The sequence below is a fragment of the Theobroma cacao genome, chromosome 10 (assembly GCF_053813885.1).
Source record: "Theobroma cacao isolate CCN51 chromosome 10, ASM5381388v1, whole genome shotgun sequence".
Classification (NCBI taxonomy): Eukaryota; Viridiplantae; Streptophyta; class Magnoliopsida; order Malvales; family Malvaceae; genus Theobroma; species Theobroma cacao.
In genome coordinates, this window is record NC_142648.1 from 22,583,967 (window position 1) to 22,608,194 (window position 24,228).

The following is a 24,228-nucleotide window of genomic DNA, read 5'->3' on the forward strand; positions in this document are numbered from 1 at the left end:
AGGCAAGTTAAGAAGCTTGCTAAACTTAATGCGAAGTTATCAGTTAAATAGGGAAAGTGCAAGTAGTGAACAAAAGCAGAACCTTAGTAACTGATTAACAAGGGACCTTAATCAATTAAGGCATGGTTGTGTGATAAGCTGAAGCAAAATAAAAATATACTAATCGATTAAGAAGTCTGGTTAATTGGTTAGAGCATTAGGTCTTAGTATATTTAAGCACCAAAAACAAGTTTGAAAATATTATTGACCATTGAAAGGAGTCAAAATAGAGAAGTTCAAAATTCAAAGTTTTTTTAGTTGATTAAAGTTGATTTTAATAGGTTATGGTTGAAGGAAGTATAGCTTCAATCAGTTATGGGAAGAGCTAACCAATTAGAGGAAGACTTCTGTGTAGAGAAGAATGAAAATAGAAAGTTTATAATCAGTTAAAGTCTCCCGTAATTAGTTAGAGCAAAGAACTCAACAGCAAAACAATGCAAGGTAGATAAGCTATAATCAGTTAGAGCTGCTTGTAACCGGTTAGCCGAAGTCTGTCTCCTTTTTGAATTTAAATATTAGAGGACAAAATAACGGCTAAAAGTGCATCAGAGTTGTTTCTAACTTCTAGAAACTGTCTTCAACAGAAAAATCTGACTCCTCAAGTGTAAAAAAAAGCCTTAACGGTCAAAGAAAGTAGATTTGAAGAGAAAAGAGCCATTTTGAGCAAAAGCAAATATCTTTCACTAAAAACACTTGTTCTTCATTTTATATCCAGAAAAAGTGTTTGAACTTGATTGTAATCTATCCAGACTTGTAAAAGTACTTAGTTGTACTTTTTTTTCTTCTCTTTATTGAAAATTTAGAGTGTGAGAAGCACTCTTAAGCTTGTTGTAATGGATTAGAGTTTGGGTTAGAAGCTCACATTGTAAAAGTTTGGTGGAAGCTGTTAATTCCATTAGTTTAGTACTCTTCAAGCTTTAAACAGCTGAATAGAAAGTTTTTAGTGTTATTCACTCCCAATCTAGCACTCTAACGAGACCAAGACATCCAACATGCACTACAACATTTTTTACCTTTAGCTATAGAAAAAATTGCTGCCATAGGTGAACAATAAGCTACCTTAGGTTAAGGCTGTGCTTAGAAAACGTGCAACCTTAACTGATATATGGAAAAGTTTAGTTGCATTTTTAATGGAATTTCACAACAAAATTAATATGCAACCATAGTGTATATGGTTGCAATCTTAAATCATATGGCATCATTTAAAATGTGCAATTAAAAAGTATATGATGGTAATACATATAACCTTCTAATATGTAACAAAAAGGTTTAACTTTTACAGCAATCTAGAGAGTCTAAATCATGCAAATTTTACAAAAATTTATAGCAAATATATATTTTTTTGAATGGCAATCTATTATTGAATAAAAAATAGAGCCAAAGTAACTGACAAAGAAACAAAGACAGCAAAACCTAGAAATAAAGACAACATCCAGAGCACAAAGCTCAACCCCAAGAGATATGAACAAGGTACCAAAAAGCCAAAAAAAAATGAGGAACATAACAGAACAACCATCAAAAGGAAGCACAGATCAAATTCAAAATAAAAACAAAGCAAGAAATCCAAGGGAAGCAAGAGAGGGGATCGAACAAATATCACCAGCTAGAATCACAAAATAGTTTGTTGCCATGTGGATAAGAATATATTGTAGAAGAGGCATTACTTGGTACCCTGCAAGTTACAATATTAGTCTAGTTGGGTGTCTAAAGGAAAGTAAGTATATTGATCATAAGACATTTTAAAAATCCAATATCATAATTGACAAATATAAGTTAACAACTAATAAGAAACTAGTGGCAGTCATCATTATCAAGGCAGCTTCTTTAATCACGAATGCAGTCCAAGCTTTATTTTTCTATACATTTGAATCCCAAATGAAAAGATATAAAGTGACGTTGAAATCTAGATTTGTCTTTTGGATGCTAACCTTTGTTTAAAAACCATGATTTGAGAAGGAGCATGGGGGTTTGGTGATGGTGTGATCCTAGGAATGGTTTGTTTTATTTAGAAAGCTAAATAAAACAAACCATTTCTATCTCCATCCAACCTAATTTTTTTTTATATGTAACTACACCCAAAATAAAAAAATAACCAACAGAAAAATAGAAAAAAATGCCCATTCGTGCTCAATGTAAAATGTGTACTTTATTATATAATACTATTTCACAACTATTAACATACTGATTCACCCACTTATATTATAATAAATTAATAATATAGCTAGCATTAGAAGCTCAAGTTGTAGAAAACAAAGAGTAATTACCTTTGGAAGTTCTTTTAAAACAGCTTCCTTTGCAGTAGCCTTAGCTCTTAGAAATGTTGATGGAGATGACAGAGAGGACCCTAAGAAAGAAACTTTAATAAATTTCATGATACTTATATTCACAACATAACTTATTTTCAATTTTCACTTACTATAATTATTTTCTACAAAAGAATAAAACGTGCCTTGTGTTGTAAGGTATGGTAAAATGAATTTATGTTATAAGTTAAGATTTTGATTAAGTATTGTTGGCAAAGATAAACGTAAATCACACAAGCATAAACAATTTACTTGGTTCAGGGGGACAGTGAACTAATACTAGTATCCTCAGAAGGTATTTATTAAATTTGGAAAACAAGCACAGTAAAGAAATATAGTAGCAACAAACAAATGATCTCCTTGCAATAAAAGAAAAATCCAAATCCTCTATGAGAAATGAATCAATGAATTATAAAGCAAGAAAAAATTAAACTCGGCAACTTAATGCAAAAGTTAAATTATTTTCAACCTAATTAAGCAGAAAAGAAAAGGAAAAAGAATAGAAACATGAATTAAAGAAAATTATTAAAAGCATGTCATAGAACAAAGGGCCAAAATAATTATGGTGAGGGCAAGATGATGAATTTATAAAAAGAAGTACTTGGCTCACTAAGGCAATGAGATGATACTTCATCTTTACAAGGTCTTTGTGCAATTTGGGAAGCAAGCACACTCAAGAAATATAACAACAACAAGCAGATGATCTCTGTGAGAAGAGAATAAATGAATTTGACAAATGTCCTACATTAAGATTTTCACAACATTAATAAAAGTTTATAATTTAAGAAGTGAATTAGTCCAACCAAAAATTGAGCAATTATTTTCCTTTTGTTGATAACAAAAGTTTGATTATGCACATAATGAAATAAGTTATGATCTCCTAAATGTAGTACAACTTATAGGTGCTTGAATATATATATATATATATATTTAAGTCCCCAGTCTTGAATTCTTTTCTTGTTGCTGATAATAAAGGTTTGATTATGTTCAGAATGAAATGGATTTTGATTATAGCATACAAGGCAATAGGGGAACTAAGTGACTGCTGGTATTTGGTGCCTTTAATAAACCTTAGCAAATGATACAAATGATATAATTACGTGGAAAGAAAGCTGATAAATTTATGTTAAACAGTAAATACAAGGTCAAGTGAGGCAAATGAGCTGGTACTTGTATCCTTAGAGGGCCTTAAGTTGGTGAAAGCAAGAAACTAATATCTCTTTCAAAATTTGTCAAGAAAAGAGCAACAAGCAAATCTCTTCCCAAACTATTTTCTAGGAGACTGAGAGAAAGTGAACATCCACTTCCAAAGTTAAAGTGGCATAACTAACTTGTGAACTCTAAAAGGTTTTATAAAAGTTGAAATCAACAAAAATGCTTGAAAAGAACGTATAAATTAAAATTGGTGTTGATTGGAAAAATATAAATATTTCACAAGTAAATGCAAACCAGAAAAGTAAGAAAATACAGTTAACCAAAATTCACCTTGAGGTGGGTCTTTCTCATATTTTGTCTTATTTGATGTGTCAAAAACTCCCTTACATATTTGATATCACTAAGAAAGGGGAAACAATAACAATCAAAGTGCAGGATGAGGCTAAATAGAAACGACTACCTAAAGTTCAGACAATGGAAAGAAATGTGCTAGAAACTATAGGATTCGCCCACAAAATACCACATCATTTGCCTATAATGTCAACTTTCGGTAAATTAGAAAAATAGATAAAATCTACATTTCAAGATAGGCATATCCAAATCAAAATAAATCTTGTATAATGCCATTAATTACATCAATAATTAGCATTAAAAAATATTTTCAAGAATTATAGAAAAATTATGTAATTATCATAATTAATGTAATACCAATAACAAAAAATTTGCAAATTATACTTGTAAATCTTTTTAAAATATAATTCAACCTCAACTGCTGACAATTGTTAAGATGGATTGCTTCTGCATATTTCTAGAAACAAAAGGATCAATATTATTCAGATTCCAAGAGATAGAAAACCTTACAACATGAAAAAGCAAAGGCATCAACTAGACTATTATAGCTCCTTTGATTGGTTTTCCACTAAATAGTCATATCAGATTACTATGTATAGCCACTAAGTCAAGTGAAGTAATGATTTCCGAGCAAGAAAATAACCATAAGCACATCTCCTTGCAAAATCCTATATAAAAACTAAAAATTAGCTACATATCATATTAGTTGCAAAATCCACAAGTAAATATATCTAGGCACATTAGCTATAGCCCTTTCATACACCTCCTTAACCCTCTCTTTACTCACGTGGTAGAAAAAGAAAAATAAACCTAGTTGACTTGTCATTCCATTATATCTCCATATACATAATAACTTTTGTTCATTTAGACTCTTTGATATTCCATTATATCTCCCTAAAATCAAATTGTTTCTATTTGAATCTTTCCATCTTATGATAGAAATTTATTAAAAAAATAGGATAAAATTAATCTATTAAGGATAATTAAAAGCCTACATTATCATAAAAATTAAAAAAATAATAGAGAAAAATAAAACAGAATCGAAGAAGTTACACACATATCACTTGAATGGAAGAAGTAATCAAATCTATTGGGGTAATCAAACCTTCAAAATTGAAGAGGAACACAGAACCGAACCTTCAAAATCTGAATACAAAATCTCAAAGGGAAAAACCGTGAAAGGGAATAAAAAAGAGGAAATGGGAAAAAAGAAAAGAAAACTGAAGGATTTTGAAAATAAACTCTGTGGGAAGAAGGAAAAAGAAAATTGATGAATTGGGAAAAAGAGATTTACTTGTCTTAGAAAAATTGAAAGTAGTAAAATTTTAAAAAATTTGGAAGATAGTCTATTTAAGCAACTGGAGAAAGAGAAAGGGTGATTTTCCAAGAAAAAAGCATTGAACGTCAAAGGTAAAGGGCTTTTGTTTTTAATACTATTTCATGGGCCATTGGTTGCTTTTATTTTGTGGGTTTCTCTCCTCTTAATTTATTTTATGTGATTACATAATGTAATTAAATGTAATGTATTAAGTGTAATATGATGAATTTAGTTACATTAAAATAAATGCAGCTAAAATTATGTAGTAAAAGAGTAAAAATGTTGTAGTGATGGAATTAAATCATAATTCATTCATATAATCTACAAGCTACCATATTAAATCCAAATCAATATCTATGAGTTCTTTTTTCACCCATTCTTGCAACCATCATTTTCCCACAACTGATACTCACAATATGAATAGATTGAACACCAAATGACAAGAAATTTTCATTAATAATCATCACAAATGTATAATACATAAAAGTTCAAATCTTTATCAATTTTCATCATAAGAAAAATCGAGGTTTCACACATCAATATTGACGTAAACTTGTAAGAATTAACATAAAAATTATAAAGATGTAACATACAATATCAAAATATTGACGTAAACTTGAGAGACTTGATGTAACAAGTCGATTATGTCAAATGAATATAACTTTTTGGGCAATTAAACATATAAATTTATCTTGTCAAGTTTAAAGTGTATAACAATTTACAAATTTCAATTAATAAACGAATAATAGTAAGGATAAAAATAATTATAGAAAAAATTAGTAGTTGAAAATCTTGACGTAAACCTATAAGAATTAATGTAAAGATTTATAAAGGGGAATAAGTAATGTCAAAATATTGACACAAACATGTGAGATTTAACGTAACAAGAAAATTATATCAAATAAATATACTTTTTTTTTAAAATTAATTATTTAAATTTATATTCTCAAGTTTAAAGCATTTAACGATTTACAAATTTAAATTAATAATGAATAATAAGAAGGATAAAAATAATTATAGTGAAAATTAGTAGTTGAAAAGTTTTGACGTAAATTTATAAGAATTAACATAAAAAATTATATAGATGGAAAATACAATGTCAAAATATTGATGTCAACGTGTGAGATTTGATTTAATAAGTCAATTATTTCATATAAACATAGTTTTTTGAAAAATTCAATTTTAAATTTATATTCTCCATTTTAAAGTGTTTAATGGTTTACAAATTTTAATTTATAAGTTAATAATAGTAAGGATAAAAATAATTATAGAAAAAATTAGTTATTAAAAAATTTAGGCGTAAACCTAAAAGAATTAACATAAAAAATTATAAAAATAAAAAAAGCGATATCAGAATATTGATGTAAACGTGTAAGATTTGACATAATAAGTCAACATAATGTTTTAAAAAATTAAATATTTAAATTTATATTCTTGATTTTAAAGTGTTTAGTAGTTTAAAAATTTTAATTTATAAATGAATAATAGTAAAGATAAAAATAATTATAGTGAAAATTAGTAGTTAAAAAAACTTTGACATAAACTTGTAAGAATTATCGTAAAAAGTTATAAAAATGAAATAAGAAATGTCAAAATGTTGGCGTAAACGTATAAGATTTGACATAACAAATCAATTATGTAGAATAAATATAATTTTTTAGAAAATTAAACATATAAATTTATATTCTCAAGTTTAAAGTATATAACAGTTTGTAAATTTTAATTTATAAATGAAAAATAGTAATTATAAGAAAAATTATAGTGAAAATTAGTAGTTAACAAACTTTAAAGTGAACCTGTAAAAATTAACGTAAAAACTTACAAAGGTGGAATAAGCAATGTCGAAATATTGACATAAACGTGTGACATTTAATGTAACAAGTCAATTAAGTGAAATAAACATAATTTTTTGAAAAATTAAACATTTAAATTTATATTCTCAAGTTGAAATTGTATAACGGCTGACAAATTTTAATTCATAAATGAATAATAATAAGGATAAAAATAATTATAGAGAAAATTAGTAGTTAAAAAATCTTGAAACAAACTTATAAAAATTAACATAAAAACTTATAAAGATGAAACAAGCAATGTCAAAATATTAACATAAATGTGTGAGATTTAACATAACAAGTCAATTATGTCACATAAATATTATTTTTTAAAAAATTAAACATTTAAATTTATATTCTTGAGTTTAAAGTATTTAACGGTTTGTAAATTTTAATTTATAAACAAATAATAATAAGGATAAAAATAATTATAGTGAAAATTAATAGTTAAAAAGCCTTGACGTAAAATAGTAAGACTTACATAAAAAAATTATAAAAGTGAAACAAGCAATGTCAAAATATTGACATAAATATGTGAGATTTAACGTAACAAGTCAATTAAGTCAAATAAATACAATTTTTAAAAAAATAAATATTTAAATTTATATTTTTGAGTTTGAAGTGTTTAGTTAACAACTTCAACCTACTTGTTTATATTTAAACATGCCTTTGCAAGTTCCATTGAAATCATCTCATGATTATTCCATGTAAGGTGGTAGCACACCCTCTTGCCCATACCAAAATATATTCTCGGTGTGAACTGTATTTTGAGCAGCAGCAGTCTTTTCAGTGGTGTTCTGCTCCACCAGTCCTTGTGTCTTTTTAAAAAATTGATGTAGTGAAATGTAAAACAAAAGTATTAATATCTCATGTAATTATGAGGGCAAAAGGTCATTAATTTATAAGCAGTGAAAAATAGGCACATCATAATTTATAAGCATTTTAGGCCAAATTTATTAAAGGTCATGGAATCATTTACTAAAGGTGATCAAAAGGCCTTCAATGAGAAAAATGTTCAGCTTCTGTGAAGCACACTTGACAAGTATATTTGAAGCACATGCTCTGTTTTCATGATGTTAAAGATGAAGTGGTCCTTAATTTGTCTTGAATGTTAAGGTTGTCTTTCTATTAAAAGCGAGAGTGATAATGGGAGAGAAAGCGATGATTCATGAAGGAATTAATGGCAAGCGTTGGCTTGACAACCTCCGCTCTATTTTTGCAGACAAGCTAAGAAAAATACTTTCATGGGCAAAAGGTGCATTTAAGGAGTATGGCCATGTGGTGGACGTGATCATTCCAAGGACAAGCTCATAGAACAAAGCAAGAGCAACAAACATCATTTTCATTAGGTATAAGGAGAAGGTAGAGATGGAAAACACTTTGCAATGAAGGGATCACCAATTGATAGACCAAAAGAGAATTTTGGTCAAGAGAGTTGTTCCATTACCTTTGTCAACCTTCGAAGTCGACGTGGGAAAAAGAAAAGTTAATGCTAAAGACAGAAAGTTGGATTGAAAAACCCTCAAAGAGGTTGTCAAAAATGTTGCTAAGAATCACAAAGTAAGAGAGCAAAAAGAGAAACGGGTTGAGTTGGAGGCTCAAATGAGAAATAAGAAGGGAAATAGAAGCTGTATAGATGAGGGATAAAAGCTAGAGCAAGGGGTTAAAAAGATTGAGACTATTGCAAAACAAGTGTTAGATGTTATTTCAGAGTCAATCAAGATGACCATTCTTGAAGTTGATATGGATAGGTTGAACCGTAGTATTGTAGGGCACCTTAGAGCAAAGGTGGCTATAAGTTGCATTGAATTGAGGCTGTTTAAGGAGGGCATAATAGCTTAGGTTTAAGTTGTTCTGAATATGTTGGTCACCTTTGGGGAAATGAAAGTGTTATTGGAGTATTACTAGGTTTTATTTTTAACATGGTTTTAGGAGCTGAACCCATACTCTAAGGCCCTAAGAGTGAGGAATATAGAGCTATGGATTAGACTCAGTGAAGTCCCATAACATTTTTGGCACCTCAATACATTTAAATTGATTGGTCAATGCTAGGGTGAGTTATTGGACTTGATAGTAGCATACAAAAGCATGAAAGGTTTGATCATGTTTTTATGATAGTGAAGGTCAAGAGTAGTGCAGTTATACCCAATCAGATGTCTATTGAAGCCAATGGGGAGATTTTTATCATCAATGGGAGGGTTGTGTGGGAATAAAAGTATTACGATGCTCAAATTATCTTTAAAAGAGAAAGATGCTTTGTGTTCAAAAATAGAAACAATGTCCAAAGAGAAGAGCTGCAATGCTCAGGGAGGCGAGATAGCTACAGAGATGAAGGGCCATGATGGTGATAATTGTGCAACATCGGGGAACATAAGAACAAGAATTGAGATAGCAAGAAAGTATGAAGTGTTAGAAGATTTCAAATTAAAGCTAAGCCAACTTAGTGTTGTGTGTAGTGGAAAAAATGAAGAAGGATGACAACATAAGGTGTCCAAAAATGTGAGAGTTAGTGGTTGATGGGACAGGGCAAGGACATGCTAGAGAAGAAAGAAAGAGAAAAGTTAGAAAAAAAGTTTGACTAAAGATTGAAAAAGGATGTGGATAGTGAACAAGAGGAAGAAATGAAGGAGAATTTGGAAAGAAAAAAGATTAGGTTGAAAGTCTTTCAATTGGAAACAGGCTCATGGTAGTTGAAGTGAAGTTGAGCTCTCGGGAAAAGGTGAGTGACAGTGGCCCCAAAGGATCAATCAGTTGGAAAGAAATTATAGAGAAAAGAACCCAAGAAAGGAAGAAAGAGTTGAAGTTGAAATTAGAAATGCAAGCCCAAAGGAAAACTCTAATGAGTCAGGATGGATTAAAACAACAGGCCTTGAAAGTTACAGAAAGGCATTGAGACAATTAAAACCAATAAAGGTAGGTAAGGGAAGTGATATGATTGATGCTAAGGACAATAGAAATGAAATTAATGGGAAAGTTGAGCAACAAGTATAGATACATGAGCAGGAAACAACAAGTTCTTTGAGATGAAAATCTATGGCAAAAATTGAAGAGAGGCAGGTAGATAAAATGGTTAATCGGGAGAGAAGTACTCAAGGTGCGAGATCCTCACCATTGGTCTTAAGAAGAGAGAGAGGGAAACTAAAGAGATAAAGTTGGAGTCTGCCTCTGATAAAGATTCAAATTATGCAAATTAGGGGAAAGTTTATCTTAAAAAAAGCACTACATGGTGACATATAAGTAAGAGATTTTCACGTAAAATTAGAGAGGGATCGAAAAGCTCAAGTAGAGGAAGGGAAAGTTCAAAGAAGAAGAAAGTTAGGAAAGGAAGTAAATTTTGACTTCAAAAATGGAATCATTTAGTACAAGGAGGAAGGTTAAGGACCAATTGGAAAAAGAAAGAAAATTTGGGAATTTAGACAATAAACTGTAGGAAGGGGACTCGGTGTCAAATACAGATAGCATAAAGAAGAATGCCCCAATTAAACTAGAAGTAGTATAGACATGGGAGCTTACTAAGGCATTGGGGCTTTTGTTCAAGGAAGAAAAAGAAGAGGTAAGTCGAAAGATTATAGAATTGAAAGTAGTAAACAGAGAGCCAAGCTCTAAGAGCTAATTTAATAAACCCTAATAGGTTTGACTAGTGATTGATGGCTTGTGTGTTATTTTTGGGTCGTTATGAAAATTATTACTTTGAATATTAAAGGACTAGGAAGTAAGGAAAAAAAGAGAACAACAAGGTAGTTGGTAAAAAATGAAAAATTAGGTGTGTTGTTTTTGTAGGAAATAAAATTAGATAGAATTGATAGAAAAATTATTAGAACAGTTTAAGGGTAGAGGAAGTGTTTGAGCATGAAGATGATGGTCGAGGGGACGTAGGGTGGTCTGATGACTCTGTGGGATAAAAAAGTCTTTTAGATGGATTAACAACTTGAGTCGAGATGGCATTTATTGGTTGTAGGAAAAATAAAAGATCAAAATTGTAGGTGTGACTTAGGTAACATTTATATGCCAAACATTGATAAGGATAGAAAGACTTTATGTGGTATGCTTAAAAAAGTGATGAGAAAGGTTCAAGTACCATGGTGTCTAATGGGAGATTTTAACATCACCAATAGTGAAGAAGAAAGAATAGGTATGTCAATCAATCTTAGGGTTATGGTGATCTTTAAAGAGTTCATTAACGAAATGGGGTTGATTCATATGCCATTAGTGGGAAGGATGCTTACATATCAAAATTTTAGGGAGGAAGAAGCTTTTAGTATATTAGATGGATTCTCAGTTAATGATGAGTACATTAAAATTTTCACCACACTAGTTCAAAAAAGACTTCTAGCATCCTTGTCTGACCACAACCCTATAATGTTAGAAAAAAGTGATTAAGATTGAGAATTAAAGCCATTTACGTTCTTTAATCACTAGCTCAAGGAAAAGTCTTTTAATGATATGTTCACAAAATCTTAGGAGGAAACTTAGATGAAAGGGGCATAAAAGGGGACTATAGAGTAGACTTGGGAAGTTAAATGAATAATTAAGGATTGGCAACATAATAACCTTGGAAATACATAGCAGAGATTAGAAGCAATTGAAAAAGAGATAGATTAGGCTAAAGAGATTATTAAAAGAGGAAATATGGAGCAAAATTGAAGAAGTGTGGCTGCAATGAAGAAGAGTGAGCTTTGAAAGATCTAAAAATAGGAAGAAAGATAGTGGCACTAGAAATTAAGACTGAAATAGGTGTCGGAGAGGGATAAGAATACTAAGTTTTTTCACTCCATAGCATCCTCAAGATCGAGAAAGAATTATATTATTGAAGTTAGAGTAAGGAGTCAAGTGGTTGATGAACCAGTGAAGGTCAAGGAAAAGGTGGCAGAATACTTTGAGTCAATTTACAAAGAAGAGAATGTGGCAAGTGTAAGGAGTTTAGGAGGAGAGTTTAAAACCTTGAGCTATGAGAGTAGAGAAGGTCTTGATAAGAGGTTCAAGGAAGGTAAGGTATGAGAGGCGATATAGTTGTGTGATGGGAGTAAGGCACTACGCTTTGATGGATTTAATTGAAATTTTTTCAAAAAATAATGGAATAGCTTATGCAATTTATTGAGAGGTTTTTTTACAAATACAATATAGAAGGGCATTTAATTACATCCTTTATCACATTGATCCCTAGGTGCTTGTCCCTTTAGAGTATAAGGGATTACAGGCCAATTAGCTTGGTAAGAAGTGTATACAAGATCATTGCTCAAGCTTTGGCTAATAGGTTGAAAAAGCTTATGAGTAAGGTAATAGGGAATTAACAATTTGCATTCATAGCTGGAAAGTAGTTGGTTGACTATGTGGTAATTACGAATGAAGTGATTGATGCTATGAGAAGAGAAGGTAAAAGATGGGTATTTTTTAAAGTTGACTTTGAAAAAGCATATGACACTGTGAACTAGGATATTTTATATGTTGTTATGAATAAAATGGGTTTTCGAGATAGGTTAGAGCTTGTATATTTATAGCTAAAGTGTCAGTTTTAGTCAATGGGGTCCCCATTAAGCAATTTAAGATAAGGAGAGGACTTAACAAGGATGTTCGCTGTCACTATTTCTTTTTAATAATGTAACAGAAGGATTAAGTGCCATGATGAGTGAGGCGATGAAAATTGGTGTGTGTGTTAAAGGATTGAGATAAGAAATAGAGTTCTAGTTTTATCGCATTTTCAATATGCCAATGATATAGCTATGTGCAAACCTTAGTGGGAGTCGATGATGGCGGCTAGGAGAGTGCTTAGGTGTTTCCAGTTAGTTTCAGGCTTTCAAATTAACTTTTAGAAAAGTTTTATGTTTAATGTGGGGGTATAGGATAGTGTGATTCAGGAATAGGTAGATTAGGATGCAGAGTTGACAAATTTTTGACAAAATACTTAAGTTTACAGTTATGGGGAAGAAGTAACTCAAAAGAAATACGAAAGCTAGTAATTGAGAAATTTGAGAGAAGATTAGCAAGGTGGAAAGGTTGAATGCTTTCGAAAAAGGGCCAAGTGACTCTCATTAAGTTAGTGTTAGGAAGCTTACCTAGTTTTTTTATGTCACTTTTTAGGATGCTAGTGAGAGAATGAGACAAGAAATAGAAAAAATTCAAAAGAGATTTTTGTGGGGAGGAATAGTGAAGGAAAGAAAGAATCATTATGTGGATTGGGGATTTATATGCACATACAATGAGTATAGGGGTTTTTGATGGGTAAACCTTGAATTAAAAAAAAACTACTATATTCAATAAATGGATTTAGAGATTTGGGTAAGAAAAGGAAAATATGTGGAAACAAATGGTAGTTGAAAAGGGAAGAGGGGACCATAACGCTTTGGTTCCTAGCACTAGTAGGTTGAGAAGAAGGTCGATGATGTGGCAAAACTTGAAATGGGTGTGATGGGGAATAGATGGGTGAAATTAGGTTTTAATTTAAGTGATGGGAAAAGCTTAAATTTCTGTTCTAATGAGTGGATTAAAGTTATGGTTTTATAGTTTCATTTTCTAAGGATTTTTTCCTTGTCTAATAAGAAAGTTGGAAAAGTAAAGGAGCTCTGTGACTAGAGAAAAGATGAGTGGTAGTGGAAGATAGACTTAAGGAGAAGTTTATTAGATTGAGAGAAAGATTAGTAGGACAACTTGATGAGTTTATTGGCAAATAACTCAATGGTTGAAGATTATGAGGACAAAATTGTTTAGAAATGGACACCTAACGGTGAATACTCAATCAAATCTTTTTGTAAGGTAATGGCAGAAGAAGTAAAGGTCCATAGTGAGCATTGGAGGAGGTGTAAAATGGGGCAACCCCACTTAAAGTTGAAGTGTTTTGTTAGAGAGTGCTACGAGGTAGAATAGTAGTCAATGCTGAGTTAGTTTAAAAAGAGCTTCTCAAGGAAGATATGGTTGTGTGTGTAGTGTGTAGGGAGGGTGTGGAGATGGTGGATCATTTTTTCTTAGAGTGCAAGGAAAGTTGAAAATTGTGAAAGGGATGGGGTAGTCTGTGATGAGTGCAATGGGCTGCCAATGCTAGAGCAATGTCTTTTTTCTAACATTGAATGATTTATTAAAAGTTAGGGATTAAAAAATGTGGAGATTGGCTTTCTTTGCCATTGTTTGGACTAGTTGGCTTATGTGTAATGAGATGGTTTTTCAAGGGAAAATTTGGGATGGTAAAGAATGCTTAGAATTGATAAAGGTTAAAATGGCCTAGTGGACTAAGGCCACATGGTCGAACGAGAATAAACAGGTTGAGGAGATGGTGAGATGTTTCTTTATAGGTATGATTACAAAGGAAAAAGCACGAGTCAAATTGGATAAGCCCACTAAAAAAACCCTTAAATTCAATGTTGATAAAGTTGCTAGGGGGAACCCAGGAGAATTACCATTAGAGAGGCATTTAAGGATGAGCACAGTGTGGTTAAAATGATGTTCTTTAAGGCGTTGGGTGTGGGGAGTGTAAATAAGGATGAAGTTAAGGCAATTAAAGAGGTGTTTCTTTTTTTAAGTGTGTCTAAGTGGGCGGAGAAGTACAAATTGGTGGATGAGAATGACTTTAGCAATGTTGTCATGTGGGTGATCTAGCCAGAGAAAGCACCTTAGAAATTAAAAAGATTGGTTGTTGACATTGAGGGGATCAAGAAACGAGTGAAGGAATGGTGAGTTAGAAAAATTCCTATGAAATGTAACGAGGTCGAAAATAAACTAGCCAAGAAAGGGCTTAAAAAAGATGAAGAACTCTTAATTTTGCTGGAATATAAAGGAATTTAAGTAGGTGAAGTAATAGGGTATAGGGAGTATGGGCTTAGTCTAACCTTGTCCTCTTTTATCTCTTGTTCAATTAAGAGTTTTGATTGATTTTTTTCATGTTCAATGCTTTATGAAAGGTGGTGGAAAGTTGTGCCTAAATTGGAAGAGTCTTGATTGGTTTTAAGGTCAGTATGGGTGATGACTCAATCCTTACTAGATTCGGAATTTTTATGTGGGTCTCAAGTGTTGGGAGTTTGTGTGGTTCATTTTTTTATCTCTTCATATGGTTGGTTTTGAGTTTGTATTTGGGGGTTTTGGTTTTTGGGTCTAGGTGGAAGGGATGGGGATGTTTTGTTTTTAGATTTCTTATGTGCTTTTTACCATTGGATGGGCCGGACTCATGGGAATTTTGATTAAGTTCTTCTTTCTGGAAAAGTTGGGCTTGAATTTTTTTTTTCTTTCAAATTTTTTGGGCGTTTTTATTATTTTTGCATTTTAAGGTGCTGATGTTTACTGCGGAGTCATAACCTCAAGCTTTCTAAGGGAGGTTTTCTTGCCATTTTTCTTTGCATTTTTACTATTGATCTATGGTTTGGGTTAGGATCTTAGGAATGTATGTTAAGTTCTCCTTTTTGGAAGGTTTGGAAATGGGATTGAATCATTTTGTTTTCTTTGAGAAATCTTAAGTGCTTTTGCTGCTTCATGTGGTTTATGTTACTTATGTTTCGTGCAAGGTCAAAGCCTTAAGTGTTCTAAAGGAGGCTTTCCTGATTTTTTTGTACATGTCATTAAAAAGAGAAAAAGATTAAAAATAAAACACGAGAAAAACAACAAGAAAAAAAGATAGCAAAAATAATAAAAAAAAGAAAAAAATAAGAGAAAAAAAATATATATATATATAAAAGAAAGGAAAAGATAATTTTTATCTTTATTTCTTTGCTTCATGTTTTGGTGAGGGGCATGGGATTACTTTAGTCTAGTGCTCTTTTGAACTTTTTTTGTGGATGGGTTTATCGGGTTAAATGTTTAAGGAGGTTAAGGGTTGTGGAGGTGTTTTACTAATAGGGAAGGAAGTAGGAGTGGGAGTGGTTTCTCAAGGGAGGCAATGGGTTAAAGGTTAGTTATTGTTGGTTTTGTTTCACTTTAGAGGGTGAGGACGATGATTTAGGGGTGGTTGTGTTGGGGGAAGGGATGGTTTGCAGGGATGAGTGATGATTCCTTAGGGAGTGTTCTTCAAGCAATGTTTGGTTCTAAGGTGTTGTTGTTGTTCGTTTTCTTTCTGAATGAAAGCTTGGTGGAGCGTCTCAAGGTGTTGCTTTCTTGGCTCCTCTCTATGTTGATCAGAGGTCTTTTTAAAGTTGCCTTTGTCTTAGATCTGGCTTTTGCCACTGGTGATTGTGTGGTGGGTGGTTTGCTTCCTGATTGCAGCTTTAAGGTTGGTAATGTCGCTAATTTTGAGGATTTAACAAATGGACCTTTATGCTTTTTTTTTTTTTTGCATTTGGTTGAATGATAGGAGCCTCCCTATTTCTGACAATTCTTGGACATCTTGTTGGGAGGTCTATCAGAACAATTTTGTGCCTAGGTTCTTGTTTGCTCTTTGTTTCTCTTTGTTATTTGCATTGGATCAAGTTTTTTAAGGATCTTTGTTGCAATTAGGGGTGTGCAAATAGTTATTTCGGTTAATTTGATTTTGGATATCTAATAATTGAACTCATATTTAAAAATTACCGAAACTGAACCGAACTATACAAATAATCAAACTAACCAAAAACAAACTAATTCGGTTAGTTCCGTTCGGTTTCCAAAAACCGAACTTCACAAAAAAAATTTTGTTTGTATATATTTATTTATGCTGTATTTTTTTAATAAATCAATACTACAAAAATATTAAGAATGATAATAAAAAATTATAATAAATAAGATAAATATTCATATAATTAAAGAGAAACTAAATAGGAGAAGAGATTAGGTTTAGGATTTATTTTTCATGCAAAATCCCTATAATGCCCTTACTTAAGTTCAGTCAGTTCGGTTAGAAATTTTCTTAACTGAAATCGAACCGAATTAATTTTAACAACCAAACTATCCTAACCAAACTATCCAAAGAACCGAACTAACCGAACCGAAAAAATCAAACTCATTTCTATTCGATTCGGTTATTCGGTTCAGTTTACATTTGCTCACCCCTAGTTGCAAACATTGGCCAAGTGTAGTTTGTCTTGTTTAGGGTGCAGGTTTAGGTGCTTTCTTTGATGGCCTACCTAGTTGTTGTTAAGAATAACACTTGCAGTGTATGGTATTTTGTAAGGCATATATGTTAACAGCCTACTACAATATATCTTTTAGTAAGTGTGCATGATGCTTATCACTTGTCTTCCTTCTTAATCTTTTTTGCTTCGTTGTACTTGTATTTTGAGAATATGTTAGCTGTTTCCCTTCATGATATATGTGTAGTCTTGCATGTGTTAAGACAGCTTTAAGCTAAACACTTGTTTTAGATATGTTTACAAGTGTAAGCTTTGTTTGCTATGTATATAAACAAATAATTAAGATGAATGCAATATATGAAAGAGAAAACTCTCATAGCTTTCCTTCTTCTTTGGTTGTTATCTTAAAGCCTCTGTTTTGTATGCTTAAACTAGAGGCTATAACAGTAGCCCTGCTGAATGCCTTGATTTTGCTTAAACTAGAGGCTGTTACAGTAGCCTTGTTGTAATTAAGATGAATGTAAAAGACTTGGTATGACATAATGACAATGGATGAATAAATTTTTAATTTTTTAAAAAAAGGGTGATATTCTAGACCAATGTTTTGGTTGCAATGTATTACTCAATCATTTAAGTAAAGACTTTGAAGATTACGTCTTATAATATCATTAAAAGACTCCCTAGAGCTACATAGAATTAAGGTTTTCAAAGTGTATACCTCTGCTTTGGCGTGCACAGAATACTCTGAATCAATGAAGAAACATGTAGTCATCTTGGGACATTTTGTTACCATCAAACATTTCAAATCCGGTAATACGAAATGATATCCACTTGGACAAAAGTCAATGAGGCTTGGTTGTTCTTGAAGTGATAATTCTTCTAACTGGTCAAACTTTATCTCCTTTTTAATTATCACTTCTGCTTCATCTTCTAATTCAAATACTTGCTCCAATTCAGAGTTCCTTTCAACTATTAACTTTTCAAGTTTTGGAAGACAACGAACAGATCCAAGAGGAAATAGACTTTTCAATTTTTTGCAAAATCCAACAGAAATTGTGGTCAAATTAGGAAAGCTTATAGGTTGGAGATCAGCATTTGATGATGAACAAACTTGATCCTCAGCAATGATTCGGTCCAATTTATCACATTTTTGTATATTTAAACAGACCAACTGTGATAAACCTCGAGCAGTCGTAGGTGAAAATATATAACTTAGCCTTTTGCAATCAATCACATTCAGAGTTGTAAGGTTTTCGAGGGTTACAACTTGAGGGACATCCTTCCATATAAGCCGCACTTCAGATAAATCCTCCAGGTGCAATACATTTAAACTTGAGAATGAATACTCACCTTGAACCTGAAATACCTCTTCATGATTCCCAACTGCTATATAGTCTTGACTGCAATTGGTTGAGATGCACAATTGACTACTATTTCCTAACTTAGAAAGAGATAATTCCTGCAAATACAGACACCACTAAATGTCATTAAATACTTTCGTTTTCTATTAGATTGAGATTACTTGAGCAAATTTTACTCAATTTCATACTTTTAGATGCCAATTCACAAAAATTCCTACATTTTTAACAGTAGCACTTATGTTTCAAAATTTAAATAAAAAATTTTCATCAAATTGTTTGAAAGAGGAAAACAATGGCGTAGGCCATTGCTTTTACATTTTTAGTTAAGAGAAAATAGTGGGTGCAAACCTAACTACAGAAGGTGTTTATTAGATGGCATAAACAATTGAATTTAAACCATAAAAAAAAAAAGACAAATGATAAAAAGAAATACCTTGATCTGATCCTGGACAATGAAGCATGTCAACTGGGGACAATTTTCCACGGATAACTCCTGCAATGCCAGCAACTTGAGTGGAATGTTATTTCCATCCCTTTCTTTTGCGGGGCTGAACACTTGTTTTAATTGTGCCAAATCTTTTAAGCAAAGCACTTCTAGTCGTGGAAGACATTCAGACACGAAGGTCGGAAACACATATCTTAATCTTGGACAATTAGATATGTCAAGAGTTCTCAATTTTGGCCAACACAGAGGATGGAGGTGCGTGTTTGATACTATTTCATTGTTATCAGTTTCTGCTTCTGTGATGATATGTTCCAACTCACTGCAATCGTGTATATGGAGTTCTTCTAGATGCACCAAACTTTGAGCAATGGTAGCAGGAAAGAGAGATGCCAGTTTATCGCAAGACACTATTCTGATAACCTCCAGACTTTGGAGTTTAACAAGATGAGGAGGTCCTTTCCATATGTGCTTCAATTCTGGTAATGAATCTAACTCCAAATTAGTTAAACTTGATAGCATTGACGTCTGATTTTCTTCACTGGCATGAAGAAGCCCATTTATTTGGAATACCACTTCCAACCCTGCACAATCTTCAACACTCACTTCTTTTATATTTGGCAGGTCCGGAATTGCAACGATGAGATTATTGCATTCCAATATGGTCAATATTTCTAACTTCTGCAAGAACCCATTCGGAAACCGACCATGGCACAACTCTTTCAAGCAAATCATGTTGGTCAAAGTTAATATCACCAAATTGCAGAATGCAGCAGCAGAGTGTGGCCCTTGCTCTTGTGTTGTATCAATCAAGTATTCCAAATCCTTGCAATCTCTAATATTGAAAGAAGTTAATTCATTCAGTCCCCCTTGATCTGCACTGGGGACAATATTTTTGTAATCCATGACGTTATCAAGAGTAAGCTCTTCCACATTCCAAAACAACTTCTTGAATGCATTCAATGAGAATCCACTGATTGCCAAGATTCTTCTTGAGGTCAAATACCCAACAGAATTAGTTTCATACACATTATAAACATCTTCTGCTACCAAGTTTACAATTATAATGAAGCTTTGTAATCTAGGGAAAGCAAAACTCTTTGGAATACGTCTAGAAGAAACCGTCAGTGTTAGCGAGGTCAAGTGGGGTGATGAACACAGCTTTAATAAGCTAATGACTCGCCTTTGTATATACGGATAAAGGTGTAGCTCTTCTAGTCGCTCCAACCTGACATTAAACAAAAATATAGGCTAATTAAGAAACCAGAAGCAACTAATAACAACAAGTGAAGTGAATAATACAAATAGATATATAATGAAGTAAATTCCCATGAGAAGAAAAGTTATGAAAATATGATATACAATATGAATATTTAGTTGTACTATCAATGATATAACCAAGTTATAAAACATACAAATAATAAAAATCATTAATAACCCTAGCAAATCACTTAAGACAAAAGATTGAAAACCAAAATATAGAAAAAAGAAATATGAACATGAATATGCTTCAATGTCTTATGATTATACTTTAATGATAATGATTTACAATATAAAGTTACTAAACATTGCAATTGTTTTTACAACAATTAAAGAAATAAACTCCATGTAATTGCCTCACCTTTGAAGGCTCAAACAGAGTAGGCTAAAGCATGAGATCAAACCGTGAGAATAAGACCTTGGGTGACTAAAATTTCTTGGCTAAGGGGGCACCTATTTGGTTTGAGATCTACGTGAACTAATTTCTTTCCATCAATTAGAAAAAGTGGATTTAGTAAGGCATCCAGATAAAGAATGTGGGAATTTTGAGGGAAGAATAAAAAATGGGTAGATTTGCATAAAATATAATAGTAGGAAAATTAATAAGATTAATAATAAATAATATTTAAAAGCAAGATTATAATTAAAAGTCACATCTACTACTCACCTTGGTTGCAAATTTTGGGGAATCAAAACTGGTGAATAGTTCCATATAACTAGCAATCTTAGAGTAGTCAATTCCCATAATTCGGGTAGCTTATTGATATCAGAATAACGAATAACAAGAATTTCAAGTTCTTTCAAATTTCCCAATGCAGAAGCATTCTCCAAATGACAACCTTCCAAGTGTAGAGTTCGAAGGTTTGTTAAGAATTGAAGTTCTTCTAATGATAAGAAGACCCTTCTAAGAACTAAAACGTTGAGGACTTTCAATTCTTTGAAAAACATACTCGGAACTCTTGTTAAACCCTCGTTATCGTTGTCATAATCACAATCTAACAAGAGAGTTTTGAGATTTGGAAACTCCAATTTGTAAGGAAAAATATTTATTTTACTGAATGAGATTGCTGTGTAGCATCTATTCTTAGGCCATTCCTTTAACCCACTTGTCACCATGAATGCGTTTTCCCCTTCTGATGTCATCCAATGAACAAAATCACAAACCACATCATGCATTTTCACAAGCCTTTCATCATTAGCTTTCAACAACAAACCTGACTTTTGGAGGTTTGTTATTGTTACACGCATTTCCCTCCTTGCATCTTCAATTAAGTTAACACCATCGAAAATTCCTTGTCCAATTCCATAAACAATTAATTCCTCGATTCTAATCTCATGATCTTCTGGAAAAAGCGAACACAATAGCAAACATGAACGACTGCTATCTGTTTTTAAATAATCATAACTAATCTTAAGACTAATATAAATACCTCCGCAAACATCTTGATTCTCTATATGCCTAGAGTCTTTCAATCGCTGATATACTACTTTCCACCCCTCTAGAGTTTCATCTTTCAAAGCTCTTCCCACAGTAACAATTGCAAGAGGCAAACCCTTACATTCTTCGGCTACCTTCTTGGCTACATCATTCAAGGGGGAAGAGACATCTTTTAGCCCAGCATTATCTTTGAATAAAGCCCATGCTTCATGTTCAAATAAGACATTGAGCTGAACGTCCTTTTGACAGTTCATTCGAGTGCAAACTTGTTGAAGACGCGTGGTTAGAAAAATTTTACAACCGTTGTGATCATCACCGAATGGAATTCCTATAGCCTTCAAGTCAAGTTCTTCCCAAACATCATCAAGGATTATAAGGATTTTCTTCACGTCTTTTATTCTCAACCACAATTGTTCTGCTTTTCCTTCTATAGTCTTCTTTTCAAAAACTAAATCTAGGAAGTCTGCAATTTTGTCTTGAATATTGTGGACATTTGGAGCTTGGGACACGGTAACAATCACAACTTTATCAAAAAGTTGTTTGGCTTGCTTTCCCACTTCTTTTGCCAAAGTGGTTTTACCCACTCCTCCCATCCCATATAGTCCAATCATGTTCACATCACCCTTTTTCAAAGCATCCATGATCTCTTTTAAAGCAGAATTAGAAGATTCAGAAGACATGAAATCCTTAGATGGAATGAACTCTAAACCTGGAAGAATAGCTCGGTGACCTACTCGTTGAAAATTACAAGTCTTTGAGAGTTGAGAGATACAAAGTGTCTTCTTCGCTACTCTTTTACTTAAGCGGTATCGCCAACCCCAACTAGGACACCAACTAAAACACTTATTACGTTCTAGTTCAGTTTCCAAATTCTGAGCTTCTCCCAATGCTTTCTCTGTTCTTGTTAGCCAGTCCTCAACGTCTTTCTCAATTACCTCAGTTTGCCTTATAGCCTCATCGACATCATTTTTCACCCTATGCCTTTTCAATTCAAGTTCGTTTCGACAATTCTTGAAATCTTCAACAATTTTGCCAAAATGGAAAAAGTAACTGAGATAAGGTGATGCGTATTCAGTTGCCAGGTTCCCAATGGTACCGGCAGTAGCAGCAGCAACAAATTCAGCAGCCATTCTTTGATGATCTAAGGCTTAAAAACAACTTCAATGAGTATAAAGTACTTTTACATAGAGACAAAAGCAATTACCAAATGTTTGCACAGTACTTTACTTTCGGAGTAATACCTCACTGATAATATGTGAATTACAAGAGAATAAATTGTCGATCGACTAACTTGAAAATGGAAAATGCTTTCCTAGTAATGTGTATATTACTTAGAAATATATCATCATACATGTTAATGTAAAAGCATGGCATTGTCATTCTATAAATTACTTACTCAAAGTTTAAATATCTATTTATTTCAAATTTTTTCCTAATTACTACAACTTTTATTTAACCATCGTTGCCAAGGGCTGAGAAAGAAGTGAAGTAAAAATTAAGTAATTTTATTTGCCAACTGAGAGAAATCAAGAAGTCAATTGCATACGTGATAAGAGAAAATGAGCATATAAAAAAAATTATATATGAAGAATATAATATGTTTTATTGAAGCTTACCTCAATTCAGATGGATCTTTATTCTAAAGCTGCACGGATTTACCTCATCAACTCCAAAGGTCGGGAAACCAATATTAAGGAAAGGAAAAGGAGCTAGCAGGGATCAAACAACAGTAATTTAAGAGAACAATTTTTTTTTTTTTTGGAGTTGAACAACAGAGATGCTTTCCTTCTTTGAGTTAAGAGAAAAATGGGAAAAGCAAGGAAATAAAATGGAATACTAGCTTCTGTTGAGTTAAAAGAGGAACAAAGGCAAAAATCAAAGTCGGCCCATGTGAGTAGGTATAGGAAAATATAGGCAACTTGGGTCAAAGTCGTCCCATTTGAGTTTCCCACTATTTTCTTTTCTTTTTTTTTTTTTTTTTGAGAGGCTAAGAAATTGATTATATTGCTGTATCAAAGGAAAGGGATAAGTAGTTTCCCCACTAATTAATAAACAAATATTATTCTTCTGGATAAAAGACAAGGGACCAAACATCATTTATTTCATGGAGCTTCACTTGTTTCTTCTGGATAAAAGACTTTTTTTTTTGGAAAGGCATATTTTGTATGTTCATTCTCCATGAGATACAATCATGCTGCAACAAGTCTTTTATTAAGGATTGGACGAAGACTTATGACAGCAAAGTACAACTCTCAGATGAATCGAAAGAGGTCAAAGGAAAGCCCGAGCAGTAACATAGATATTTTCTTCTTTCTGTCTTCCTTGGAGTTAAAAGAAAAGGAAAATGAAGATAAATCCTTCTTGTTTTGGAAACTCTTGGAAAGAGGGTACGGGGATGTATAGAACAGACCACCTTCAACTTGAATACTTTTGAAATACTTGTGTAACGTAGTAAAATGACCCAATCCCTTTTTATAATATTTTTGTAAGCATTACTTGCTCAAATTTTCTTTTACTAATGAGTAATTATATAATTTTAAATGATTTTTGTTAAATTGCTCCCATGACGAGATCTTATAGGTTGGAGTAGCAATCAAACTCTTGGTATATCAATAAATCACTTAGAACCTTCACAGAATAAAAATCTGCCTAGTTTTTAATTTTTCGTGCCTTGATTCCTACATAATATACTTGCACAACTTCTTCACTAAGGATTTAAAATACGAAAATAAAGATTAGAAATAGATGAATTTCACTCTTATTTTTC

General features: G+C 32.3%; 1 protein-coding gene across 3 annotated transcripts; it reads right to left on the reverse strand.

Moving 5' to 3' along the window:
- Positions 1-1,400: 1,400 nt before the first annotated feature.
- LOC18586945 (putative disease resistance protein At4g27220) lies at positions 1,401-23,312 on the reverse strand. 3 transcript variants are annotated; one of them, XM_018129695.2, is made up of 6 exons: positions 23,078-23,312; positions 20,691-22,602; positions 18,755-19,991; positions 17,679-18,419; positions 2,304-2,383; positions 1,401-1,711 (listed from the first exon to the last, which is right to left on the reverse strand). In XM_018129695.2, the coding sequence occupies exons 2-5, from the start codon at positions 22,589-22,591 to the stop codon at positions 2,351-2,353; spliced, it is 3,912 nt and encodes a 1,303-aa protein (XP_017985184.2). In that variant the 5' UTR covers positions 22,592-22,602; positions 23,078-23,312; the 3' UTR covers positions 1,401-1,711; positions 2,304-2,350. The 3 variants fall into 3 exon arrangements, with proteins under 3 accessions (XP_017985184.2, XP_088658934.1, XP_007010617.3); XM_088802808.1 differs by lacking the exons at positions 1,401-1,711; positions 2,304-2,383 and adding an exon at positions 7,503-7,816; XM_007010555.3 differs by lacking the exons at positions 1,401-1,711; positions 2,304-2,383 and adding an exon at positions 7,503-7,816 and having other exon boundaries at positions 20,691-22,608.
- Positions 23,313-24,228: the final 916 nt, after the last annotated feature.

Excerpts from the sequence above, each read along its gene's own strand:
- LOC18586945 (XM_088802808.1), bottom strand. The coding sequence starts at position 22,591 with ATGGCTGCTGAATTTGTTGCTGCTGCTACTGCCGGTACCATTGGGAAC. Across the intron at positions 18,420-18,754 it reads TTGTCCAGGATCAGATCAAG|GAATTATCTCTTTCTAAGTT; the intron begins GTATTTCTTTTT and ends CTGTATTTGCAG. Across the intron at positions 7,817-17,678 it reads CTGTGCACGCCAAAGCAGAG|ACACAAGGACTGGTGGAGCA; the intron begins GTATACACTTTG and ends TTTTTTAAAAAG.